At 36.2% G+C, this 13,248-nt stretch overlaps 2 protein-coding genes across 5 annotated transcripts; both read left to right on the top strand.

Moving 5' to 3' along the window:
- The first annotated feature begins 516 nt into the window (after window positions 1-516).
- Window positions 517-2,543, top strand: LOC145938202 (sorting nexin-24). Of its 3 annotated transcripts, none has more exons than XM_083041663.1 (4): window positions 517-670; window positions 1,342-1,532; window positions 1,946-2,088; window positions 2,175-2,543. In XM_083041663.1, exons 1-4 carry the CDS (start codon window positions 656-658, stop codon window positions 2,255-2,257), a joined length of 432 nt encoding a protein of 143 aa, XP_082897789.1. In that variant the 5' UTR covers window positions 517-655; the 3' UTR covers window positions 2,258-2,543. The 3 variants fall into 3 exon arrangements, with proteins under 3 accessions (XP_082897789.1, XP_082897787.1, XP_082897788.1); XM_083041661.1 differs by lacking the exon at window positions 517-670 and adding an exon at window positions 685-1,056 and having other exon boundaries at window positions 2,175-2,528; XM_083041662.1 differs by lacking the exon at window positions 517-670 and adding an exon at window positions 689-1,056 and having other exon boundaries at window positions 1,946-2,529.
- A 537-nt stretch (window positions 2,544-3,080) lies between these two features.
- Window positions 3,081-7,019, top strand: LOC145938201 (alpha/beta hydrolase domain-containing protein 17B). Of its 2 annotated transcripts, none has more exons than XM_083041660.1 (3): window positions 3,081-4,949; window positions 6,200-6,218; window positions 6,782-7,019. In XM_083041660.1, the coding sequence occupies exons 1-3, from the start codon at window positions 4,306-4,308 to the stop codon at window positions 6,863-6,865; spliced, it is 747 nt and encodes a 248-aa protein (XP_082897786.1). In that variant the 5' UTR covers window positions 3,081-4,305; the 3' UTR covers window positions 6,866-7,019. The 2 variants fall into 2 exon arrangements, with proteins under 2 accessions (XP_082897786.1, XP_082897785.1); XM_083041659.1 differs by having other exon boundaries at window positions 3,094-4,949; window positions 6,200-6,332.
- Window positions 7,020-13,248: the final 6,229 nt, after the last annotated feature.

The raw sequence follows: 13,248 nt of genomic DNA on the forward strand, positions 1-13,248 counted from the left end.
AAAAAAAGTAATCAATTTAGCATCTACTGGTGCAAAAAGAACAGACTTTAGATTTGTGTTGACTTGTGTGTCACTAGGTTTGTTCTTTTTAGCACTGATGAACTAGTGCAATAAGTTAGAGTGAAACAAAATATATTTGTCTCACTTTAACTTATTGCACCAGTGTGCACTAGTGCACCAGTGCGCACTAGTGCACCAGTGCAGCTAAAAAGAACAAACCTATTAATGGAAAGCACCTTAAGGGTCATTCCACATGCCGCGTTGCCATACTAATGATGTGTGCCAATCAACCAATCAGCGAATCCCTGATGAAGAAAGCGAATCCACACACATATTTTTTTCTACAAATTGGATCATTTTCTCACTATGAATAGCTCATTCCAATATGTTAAAAAGTTTAATAATTATATGCGTCTATGCAAATTTGTCATAATTTCTGATTGAACATTAAGCCATCCCCCACCCCCTCACTCTCTCTCTCTCTCTCTCTCAGACTTCGAGTTTTGCGTGCTTGCTCTATTTTTTATTATATTATCTATGATTACGTTTCACTTTGTGCGCTTTGTGCTCGCGATTCATATATAAATAATGAAAAGACGCTTCGAAACGCACTTGTAACTTGTAACGTTAAAATGCTTCGAAGTTTGATTGGCCAATGAAAAGAACGAGGGTAAAGTTTTCTTTGTTCAATCAAATGCATTTTTGTAACGTCAAGTAGTGTACATATATATATATTCTATGCGCATTTAGTGAGTTTGTAAATATTTCTCCGACACGAATAGATTTTTATATCGTCTGCCTTTCGCATTGTTGATCGTACTTGTGTTGTCGCGTATGATTTAACACTGAAAATTTATTATAATCTTAAATTACATTATTAACATATAATTTGTTGGCAATGCAATGTACGAAGCTTTCATTAACGGTTACCGTTTGGCCGATGTGTCACACGGCAAACCCTATTATGTTTACTGTATCGAGATTTTGGAATCGCAAACCGGTACTCGATATTCCATTGAGAGAAGATATAGTGAATTTAGTGCGTTACATCGTACGGTATGTTATCGAAAGGGTTATTGATAAAGGCCTGTTATAAAAGCACTCACATGTTTTCTACTATAATCAAAATAAAATAACAATTTTTTTTAATCGTTGAAAGACATATATATGTATTTTGTTAATAATGTGTGTGTATGTGTTGTACAAAATAACATTGACAAACTATATATATATATATATATATATATCTCTCTCTCTCTCTCTCTCTTGTTGCTATATTTTTATCATTATACACTTACTGATTAATGTTAGGTTATTATTAAAGAGAATTTTGATTTCCAGTTGAAAAAAGATAATCCAGATATTGCACCATTTCCACCAAAGAGAGTAAGAAACTCACAACCAAAAGTATTAGAACAACGACGAGCTGCATTAGAATTATATATACAGAAGATGCTACATTTATTGGCAACAAAGCAGCAAGTTCTCAATTTTCTGGGCATAGAAGACCAGGGATTTATATCTCACAAGAGGTATCCATTTAAATTGAACAAGTTATAGATACAAAAGAATTCAAAGATAGTAAATACGATAGTAAATATAAGTTTAGTATGTGAAAAAATATCAGTATATAGAGCTCGAATAATTTAATTATCCGCAACATTAATAAATATAAAAGACTTGTGTCCAGTATAACAATCTAGTCGTTTATGCCTGATATTTTTCTTCAAAATGGTCTACAGTTTCTCCATTTTACAAAAAAAAGTTGTCAAAATGTAGATTACATCACAACGTACATATGTATTAAATTAGAACAAAATTCGATTGTTTAATTTAATTAAAAATATTCTATTGAATGTATTATAAATATTTTAGTATTGTAAAATTTGATTTTTATTTAATAATAGCTTTTAACAATTAATCTTTGCATTTCTGATTTTTCAAGAATATACAAAGCTACAAACTGCTCGATGCATAATCCAAATACTCTGGGACATCATCCAGTCTTAACTTTTCACTGTGATCCATATGTCCAAGTTGATTCAACTAGCAGTCTTCCAGATGTTGTAACTAATGGTGTATTACTAGGTATATACAAATCTTGATACTCTTAATGTATTAAGAATAAACTTGCAAGAATATTGAAAGGATAATTATAAATTCATTTTTGATAGCGATAACATTTAATGGAAAGAATGCAAATGACATACAAATAAAATCTTTGTTAACAAAGGTTTGTTTTGTTCCTCATGAATAAAACAATGCTTTTATGCACCAATGTATATCGAGACAAAGAAATATTTACACACACATACACATAAAATTTTATTTAGTAGCGTCATCCGACAAATAAGCAGATGAGAATGCTTGGGACGAAAAATATGATAAAAAGAATATATACATATAACTAATATATGAGACGATTGTACTAGAAAATTTATGTTTTGAGTACAGTGTAGCGTTTGATCGATTAAAGGAAAGAAATCTTTGTTTCTTTAAAGCTTATCCCGACAAATTTGCATAGATGCATAATACATATACATAAAGAAATTAATTAATCGAGTGTTTAATGTATAAAATAGCATATTGCTACTTTTATAGTAGACGAAATATTGTTTGATTTGTGTGTGTGTGTCATATATACAAATATATGCAAATTAATGAGATGCTATTATTCTGATGAGTAGATTTGTGAACGCAATTGTATAGAGTGTAATGAGAGAGCTCTTTAAAACTGCTGTAAGATATGCATAAAAAACTGGAATTTGATCAATCAGGACAAAGAAAAATCTTGTTCTCTTTTGATTGGTCGAGATATATTAATCTTACGCGCTCTCTCTCTCTCTCTCTCTCTCTCTCTCTCTCTCTCTCTCTCTCTCTCTCTCTCTCTCTCTCTCTCTCTTTGTCTCAATCTTTAATGGATAGAGTCAAGCGCACGCGCAATGAAAACTTCTATTTCTAAAATTCTTTCTATTATTTCTTACATCATGGGTCATGGGTGTCGCTATATAGATATAATAAGAATAGAACATAGAACCGAGATAGACGCAGAGCGCGTGAAGCTCGAGATTAGAATAATCTATAAGGTCATTGCACGTACAAAAATTTTAGTCGTAATCGTAAGGTCGTAAGCAAATCGTCCAATCATAGAGAAGAATTATCATAACGTAATAAGAATGCTTGACTGTGATTGGACGATTTGCTTACGGCCTTACTATTCGACTAAAATTTTGTACGTGCAATGGCCTATAACAACATGTAAAAAGAGAGGGAAAAGAATATTTGGTTTTTTTTTTTTCCAGTAAAAGGCGAATGAGATTTTATTTTCATTTTTTCTCTTTTATTTTATCGAGTTTTATCCCTAAAGATAACGAGCCTCCCGAGTCGAATTTACGAGACTATTTTCGATTATGCTTATGACTTTCGCACACAATCACATGACATATTGAAGAATTGGAGCCTATTCCATCTATAAATGGCCATATATATCGCGTTTAACGCGATCAAATGTACGTAATGCGAACGCGGCTAAACAAGTTGCATTGAAGATCGGAGCTGATCGGAGTTGATCGGTCCTCGTCGGTCAGTCGACGATCGTCGGCAAAGTTCCGGTTGCACCGAGCGCGAACAGGCGAACGCGAACGCGAACACGACACTTCACGACTACGAACAGTACGAACTCACGACTCACGACAGCAGCGAAAAGCGGTACCGTGATCTCTGTCTCTATCTCGCGCCCAGTCCCAGTCTCAGAATCTCACCTGACACGACACACAATGAAAATACGGGATGTAGAGTGAGAGCGGGGTGGGGGCACGGCGTTTGCGATAAAGACAAGGAGAAAGAAAGAAGAAACGGGAGAAGGTGGGAGAGAGAAAAGTCGTCCGTCTCCGCGAGCCGTCATGGCTGATTGTGAATCATTACGAGTGACTCTAGTAGAGGAATGTGTGACACAACGCGCGTGATTCATTAAGTGGCGAAGAAAAAAGAAAAATCTCTGTAACTCTGTAGTTTCCGCGTGGCGAAATCAATCAGGGTGGCGGACAATCAACGTTCTCCCCCAGCTGCCTCCTCGGTACGATCCGACGATCGTGTGTGTCGATTCCCGAATTTCCCGAATCGCTCGATGCTTCGACTCGACTACGACAGGGAGACGTGACGATATAGGATACGGTATAGGAGATAGGAGATAGGAGATAGGAGACGGGAGACGGGAGACGGGAGACGGTGGTGGTTAGGTTTCGTGTTCGTGCGCGCGCGCGCGCGAGCGAGCGAGCGGTCGTCCGGGAGTGAAAGATCCGCACGATGAACGGGTTAAGTCTCAGTGAACTGTGTTGCCTGTTTTGCTGTCCGCCCTGCCCGTCGAGAATCGCAGACAAACTAGCCTTCCTGCCGCCCGAGCCGACGTACACGTTCGTCGAGGACGAGGGCTCCAAGTTCTCCATCTCCCTATCGGAACGCGCCGAGTGGCAGTACACCGAACGCGAGAAGGAGTCGGTCGAGGGTTTCTACGCGAGGACGTCGCGCGGCAATCGCATAGCATGCCTCTTTGTCCGCTGCTCGGCGACCGCGCGCTTCACCATCCTCTTCTCGCACGGCAACGCCGTCGACCTCGGTCAGATGTCGAGCTTTTATCTCGGACTAGGCTCGCGCATCAACTGCAACATATTCAGTTACGATTACTCGGGCTACGGGGTGTCGGGCGGTAAACCGTCCGAGAAGAACCTCTACGCGGACATTGACGCCGCGTGGCACGCCTTGCGGACGCGCTACGGCATCAGCCCGGAGAACATCATACTCTACGGCCAGAGTATCGGCACCGTCCCCACGGTCGACCTCGCCGCGAGATACGAGGTCGGCGCGGTCGTGTTGCACTCGCCGCTCATGTCCGGGATGAGAGTCGCCTTTCCCAAAACCAAGAGGACCTGGTTCTTTGACGCCTTCACCAGGTGAGCCGAGGCTACACGAAAAAGCTTCGTTTCTCTCCTTTCTCGCCCTCTTCTTCGCATCGTCTCTCAGGTGTGCACGTGCACGCGACATATGAGCTTTATTGCCCAATTCATTTCTTCTTTCTTCTTTTTTCTTTTTTCTTTTGCGCTTTAAAGAATATATATCTTCGATACATAAATAAATAATATTAATTTATCCCTTTAAAGACACAAAGAGCCTAGAAATCGCTTTCTATATTGTAACATTACAGGTTATAAGCATCGAGAGAAATATCCACCGAGGAAACGAAACGTCAAAGACGATTATGTTCAATAACAAAAATTGCCTCGACACTATAATTTCGTTTTCAATTTTGTTTAAATATGACGAATCTTTTGCATCGATAATTCATTCATCATATATAAAGTATATAAAGCTGCAAATACTAAGTAAAACAATTAATCGATAAGCTCAAATTTACAATGTTGAAAATGTGTCGAGCGATCCACCTGTTCAAGCCATGAAAAACATTACTTTAAACTGTACGTTAGACTGATGTGAGGAAAGTAACGAATCAAGCTTGTGATTATATTAGAAAGTATATGATATAAAGTAATAAATTTTGTAAGAGATTAAAATTTTTCTGAATTTTTAAAAATGTATCGAACAAGTACATGAAATTTACTTCATTTATAACTGCTGTATTTATCATTACATTTCTCTATAGTTTATATTTGCTACATATATTTTCTTCTTGTTATCCTTGCTATTCTTTCATTTCTTTATATTTACCACAAAATTATGCATGCATAGAGTGAAAATGTACTTTTGCGCATGATTTTTCTGTTATTCATTATGCGCATAACAAAGGGAGAAGTGACAAACTATTGGAAAATATGAGAGTAAACGATATAAAAGTTTGACTTTTGTGTCTTTAAACTTTACATTTTTATAATACTTGATATTAATCAGCAACTATGTACAATAACATATATATTTTAAATCTATACATGTTCAATTTTTATGAGCTTAAATATGATTTTATAAAAGGCTTTACATGTAGAAATTATTATATTGTAATCACAAACTTTAACTTTTTATCCAAAATATCTTGGGGTATTTGATAAATAACTGTAAATACAAATTTTTATTTATCAAAATTTATTTGATTTAACTATGGAAAAGTTGAAATTTTTTAATATGAAAATCAAACTATATCATCACACAATAGGAGAACAATGTTTGTTATTATATTATTATTTCTTTGCAGCATAGATAAAGTACCGAAGGTAACATCTCCTGTTCTGGTAATTCATGGTACCGAAGACGAAGTTATAAATTTTAGTCATGGTCTGGCAATTTATGAGAGATGTCCACGAGCAGTAGAACCACTATGGGTTGAGGTATCGGATGGATTTTTATAAAAAATAGTAAAAATTATTTACTATTTTTTTTAATTTTCAATTCTTTTGTTCATATTTACATTGATTACAATTGCATTGCTCGGTTATATATTGTATTTTATCTGTTTAATTTTAAACAGAATACTAATTTATTGTAAAATTAAGTAGAAGTAACTAAATGTTGAAATTTAAAATTGTGCTCAAATTATTGGCAGAAAATTGGATTTATAACAGACAGGGAGGGGGGGGGGGCTGAATGCTGAATGTTAAGCTGTCCCCTCCATGCGACAAAATAAATATGCAACCGAAAAATGCTTTATTTAGAAACTTAATTTGGTGATAAATGTATTTAGTACTAGTTTATTTAGTACTAGGAGCGCCAACTTACTTGGCAGTATCTTTATAATATGTATAGATAGTAAAATGTATAAATATATGTAATTTTTCAGGGTGCTGGCCATAATGATGTAGAATTGTACAATCAATACCTCGAACGACTGAAGCAATTTGTAAGCGTGGAATTGGTGAACTGACGGCGACTCAGCCTCTCCCAGAGTCAGGGGGGGCAGGGTGGAGGCCATATGCATGCGAGCAGTCACGGACATACCGTTTCCAACAACTCCAATACCATCAGTTCCATTTCGACAAGTTCTCCGACGGAGAAACTTGTCTAGCAGTCGCCTCACACAGGGGAGAAGACACCTGTCCTTCCCTGTGACGAAGAATCATCCTTCGCCTCTGTAGATGATGTATTCTTCTTTTGCGAGCAACAGCAGGCTGTAAATCAGGAAACCAATTGCCCAGAGTCCTTGAAGAAAACGCGTTCCAAAGATGAGAATCCAAATGCCGAAAGTTACTCGAAAAAGTCCAGTGTGAGGACAGAGAGTAAAAACTCTAAACGGAATGATTCCCCGATAAAGGACAAAGGGCAGAGCAAAATTGCCGCTGTCGAAAAAGTATCCGATTGTCAAGATTATCAATATTACAATCATACTGGGAAGGTTATCAAGAAACATACGTATCTACCGAAAAATTTGAAAAATCCATTTGCTCAAAGTCAGAAAAACATTGTTCACAGAAGCTTGAAGAATTCGTTCGGTCAAAATCACAAAAAATCAGACAACCAAAGAACTCATACGACTTTGATCGATATACTAGTGGAAGACTGCCGACAATGTGCGATTGGAGAAAAGTCGGTCGCATCGTTTTCCAATGCTTCTAGTGATGTTAAAAAGGACATTACTGAATGTAGAGGAGGTACTCTTACCCAGCCCATAGCGGAGAAAAAATCTCCTGGATCTCGATTCAAGTACAATTGCATAGAGTCGGCGCTGGACTCGAATAGCACTAATAATAAAGATAGCGGGCAACGTTATTACAATAAAATTTCAATTGTGGACAACATTACGAAGTTTAAAAGGCCCGACGCAGCACATACCAAGACAACAGAGATCACAAAGAAGTTTCCTTGGGGTTGCACGTGTACCAAGATTAAGAGAAAGGGCCTCGAGAAATGCAAGGAACAGGAGAAAAGCGATTCCACCGAGAGTTTTGATTCCTGCAATGATGCCAAGCAATTGAAAAAGAAGAAACTTATTTGCAGCCCGTTGAAAAAGCTTGGCCGATCATCGTTGACCGTGGGCTCGGATAAAATTACGATAAATTTGCCAAAATATTCTCCTTGTGCGAGCAGATTAGCCGCAAGTTCAAAAATTTTGTCATCCGATCTGACGGTAGATCCGGAAAGTCCGCTTCACGTTCCACGCTCGAGAAGTCCATCTCATATCGATGTACAAACCGAAGATAAGCCTTTTTCGAAATCTTTGGAAAAAACATCGATGCAAGCCAGTTTGTCTCTCAACATACAACAGCTCCAGAAAACCCGATATACGCCGCGTAGCAGAAGTGTGGGTGACAGTTGCGTAACGTCGCCGACGAGTGAAGCAACTACTGTCAGCTATTCGCCCACCAACACGGAGATATTATCTCTGGAAGAAGTCGGACCGCATACATCATCGGCCGAAGGCTCGGGTAGTAGCTATTCGGAGGTCAAGGAGAAACTGGACGTTGAATACCCCGATAAAGTTAGGAGAGCGACTTTGGAAACCAAGTGTTAATGAAAGGTGTGTACTTGCGGCATAACATACACATGCTTCGCTATTCTATATATCTCTCTTCTTCCACGTATATATGTATATACGTATTTTACGGAAAAGGATCACAGTTCCGTACGCGCGCATTAACCCGCTTTGGGCTGCAATCGTGTTAGTGAGAAACTGTATACACAAGGACGAATACACACACACACACACAGGCACATATATTTATAAGATTTATTATATTTCTAGAAATGCAAGAATGCATACTTGTGCATATTCTTATCTATATGTGTGTGTGTGTGTGTGTGTGTGTGTGTGTGTATAAACACACACACGCACTCAACGCACGCGTGTTTAAGTACGCGCGTGAATATTATGAACCGTTTGTGCAGAATAGGCTAGCTACGTTGTTACGACACGCAAATATGTCGAGTATTATTTTATCTTTTATTAGTCTCCTTAAAGTTAGGATTATCCAATCGTCCGCGTGTGTGTGTCGAAATATTTCTTTGCTTTAGGAAATGCGACAAGCACAATGGTAGCATATAGTAAAGAGATATCTCGCTGAACATTTGCATTTTCTTAATTTATTCTAAAACTACTATTACACATTTTTACTTAGTTAATGTTCCTTCCTCTTTACCTCCCTCCCCCCCCTCTCTCTTTCTCCTCCCCTTTACTTTCAAATACTTTAGTAATGTATTTATCGATCGGTGTAGTCATTAACTGCATTTTTTATATCTTTTTTTACTTTTTTCTTCATTTAGATTTAATTGAAGTAATAGAATTTTTGTATAGCGAGCATAAACGCATAAATGTTATCGATTCGGTAAGATCTGGTTCAGCGAGGATCTTCATACGGATCCTTTTCAAGTTGAATATCTTTGCGAGTGATTGTTATATTATCAACCTCCAGTGTGATAGTTGTAACAGAGAGTAATGAGGGCATTTTTTTTATATCCATATGTTGAAGATCCGTGAAAAGAATTGGAAATCTTCCAAGTTAGTAAAGATTTTAGCGTGCAGTGGTATGGCTGGAACTAACAAATTGAAATTTGTATACAGTGCGTCTCTTAAGAATATTGAATGTCAAAAGCTGAACAGGATAAATCTAGTAAGCAACAATAAGAATGCAAATAGCTAGGGACAATATTACTGCCAAACTTGACTATGAATTAATTAATTTCTAAAGAAAGCGATTCATATGAAAAACCCAGACAGCCAAATTTGTCAAAGACAGGTTTCGCAAAGTGTTTGCTATAAATTTTGCCAGCAGGGAGACAACTCAGACAACAAATATAGAATTTGTTATATGCAATACTATCGGTAGGAATGTTGGCAGAAATATAGCAAAGCTTGCTGACAAAATATTAATAAGGGCGAATTGACGGTAGAAATCGAGCGGATTTGAAACATTGCTATTTCACCTGGATCAACAATAGTTTAAAATTTACCGTCACGGATTCTGCTCGGTTTCTACCATCATTGTTATGCCATCGTGTTATGCTTGCGATTTCTATATCGGCAAAACACTAGTTGAATGCAAACGCAATTGATGCCAATTCGCTGCAGTTTCTGCACGAATCTGTTGCCAATCTGTTGGCAAACTGCTGACAAGTTTGCTTACTGGGAACCTCGTCTCTATAGATACGTTTCTCGTTAGTATTTTTATATCTCGCGATATATAATGTGTAAATACAATATAGTTAAAAACAAACAACCTTTTCTTTATTATCACGTATGCGATACAAGACAGTTACGTGGAATGCCAACGCGGATAACATACCGCGAAATGTACTTTTTTGCTACTTCTCTATGGCATTCTGTGGATTGTTGATACTTTTGATCGGGGTCAAAATTGTTTATCGGGTATCGCGACGTCGGTGTTTGCGAAGTAGAAATTTTAAGACGAGTTAAAATATCGATTTTATCTACCAAGATAAGATAAGAGAAAAGAAGAGTGATACACCGCGATAACTCGGTGAATCAGTTTTTACCGTTTAGACTATTTATGTCATAATACCCTCGCAACTTGTTGGGAATGTTGCAAGCGGAAGAATAACAAAATACGATAAACATACAAAAGAGAAAAGAATATAATGCAAATTATGAAAATAATGGAAGATAAAAGCAAATGATGCTTTGCATTTTGATGACATTTTTGTTCCAAATTTTGTTTACAAATTTTATTTTTGTAAACAGCAATACCCTGTATTTACATCGTATATTTAAGATGTAGCTGCGTTTGATTCTGCGTAAAAAAATTCGATTCATCTATTATAAAAAATTACATATATTTCATAATACATGGTAGATTGATAACTTGATATTATCACAATTGACATAAAATACTGTGCCAATATGTAAATGCTTATTTTAAAGGGCAGATATTTGTGTTTTTCGAGTCTTTCGTTTTGCATAAAAACGTACACACACACACGGGATTATTAATAATTACTAGATATAGACTTATATAAATAAACTGAGAGAACGCTCCCTTTGGAACCTTAAAGACAACGTTAAAGTAAGCGAGGACAATAAAGAGTGTAAGATGTTTTTTTTTGTTCGATTGTGCAATTGATGTTGAGAAGAAAAGAGGGGAAGCGATCGCCTCACATTCTTACTCTTCTAATTATTCATTGCCCTTTCTCCATTGTAAGCGTTGTGTGACGGAGAAAGTATCTTTGTACATCTCTGCCTTTCAATCTTGTAGTCGGATAAGAGTGCTCAATGTATATTATATAAGTCTATGACACACAATTACACATATACATATACATCTCGTACATCTCATGCACTCCGATATTATCTGTAAAGACATTAATGATCCCGTGTATAGGTTCGGCTATAGGAAAGCATCCGTAAACAAGTATCTACAGGGTATCCCAGATTCGATGAAAAATTGATGTATTATTTCTTGTAAAATTTGGTGTCGATTCCTGTTAATGAAAATATTAAAGTAGTTAAATATTAAAACAACTTTGTTATTCGCTTAATTTGAAATAAAATCTTTAATAGAGAATCTTAATTTGAAGTTTAGTCACTAAGATATCGAATGTTAAAATTAGAAATATTGTATGAAAAATGATAGTCTTCCTCGATACTTTCATTGAAGAAAAATTTACTCCAAATTTTATAAGGAACAATATCTACTTTCCTCCGATAACATATTCAACAATTGGCCAACTTCCAATGCAGCATTTCGATCATGTGTTCTGATAAGCCTTTACCAAAATATGCAAACGTTAGTGCAATGTACAGATATCGATAAAAACCAACAAAAATATTGTACGAATAAGAATGAAAGAAAAGGAGGAAAGGGGCAAAAATGTATTCGAAGCGGCAGAAAACTTAGAGTCGGTCTTGTGTGTGCTAATTCCTGTTATCATTACTATTTATTTCTATTATCGCAATCTCGAAACATACGTCTTACGATACAATTGTGCATCAGTTTACTATTCTTAATTTTCTAAATATTCTTGATTTTCATCTAATTGTCGTTATCGATTGCTATTTTTACATATGACTTTGATTATTTTTCAGATGAAAAATTCGCAATTAAACTAGGAGCCGTGCTATATTATCATTTATCAGAGAAATTTTTGTACAGTACGTATCAATTTTGATACGATATGAGTTGTTTCTTTCTTGTATCTTTTCTCTTAATTTTGTTCAGCGTAAACTCTTCTCCTCCTCTCTCCCCTACTATCTCTTTTCCTCCCTCCTCTTTTGTCTCTCTCATCCTTTTTTTCTTACATTTCTTTGCTATCCTTCTCTTTCAGGCTCTCGCAAGTGATCGACCGGTTTTGAGCAGCACTTTTGTCTTTCATAATTCCGCATTCGTGCGGAAAGCAAAAACTGGTGCTCTCGATGCTCCGAGTGAGAACCACGGACTCACGATGCGTTCGTATTTGTAACTGTACATAACGTGTAAGCGAAGTAAAATAAGAAAAAAAAAAGAAAAAAAACATTACATACTCGATGTTCTCTTCGGTCGTGTCTAAAATGTACTTACAGAGAGGATAGGATCTGTGTGTTAAAGGGGACAGCAATACGCGTTGATAATGAAGATTGTAGCTGTGATGTAATTATCGAAGGTATGGAAAAGAAGCTATATGTAGATGAACACGACAAGTTTTAATGTAAACGTATAAAAAGAGAAATGAAAATAAGAGAGAGGAGAGAAAAGAACTCTTATCCTCGAACAAATATCGAAATCATCTTATCTAACGCGTAAGAACATAACTAGAGAAATAATGACGTTCGTTTCTTTATAAAGACGCATAGAAAGCGTATAGCAACACGGCTAGGTATATACCTTAGAATAAAAAGAAAAAAAGATCATTTTAGAGTTTTATACTTCCATTGCACTCTTGACTTGGGCGTATTATCGCGCAATACTTTATTAATTCTGTGAAAAACGTTAACACAATGTATAATTATGATGTAAATTACATGTTTAAGCACATATTATCAATACAGCGTGTTTTATTTAACCATTGAGAAAAACGGTATGAGGAATGGTAGAGAAGTATATACTTCTTTCTTTTCGATTTGTTATCTGCATAGATGTTTTAAGATTACAAATTTTTTTTACGTAATATTCAGATATTATATTTTACGGACAACAAAAGAGAGAAAGAGAAAAAGAGAAATATTATTTTCATATTTAATTTTATGCATATAAACGGCCTTATACACATATAGTCGATGACTTTAATTAAATTATTAAATTATTCCAATATATCATTAACTAAAGAGATATTGATCCACATGATAGTTCTTTTATTTACTTTTACTATCTATCTACACACGTA

Source organism: Prenolepis imparis, unplaced genomic scaffold (genome assembly GCF_030444845.1).
Source record: "Prenolepis imparis isolate NDT839.2.m4 unplaced genomic scaffold, iyPreImpa1.0 SCAF_7, whole genome shotgun sequence".
Classification (NCBI taxonomy): domain Eukaryota; kingdom Metazoa; phylum Arthropoda; class Insecta; order Hymenoptera; family Formicidae; genus Prenolepis; species Prenolepis imparis.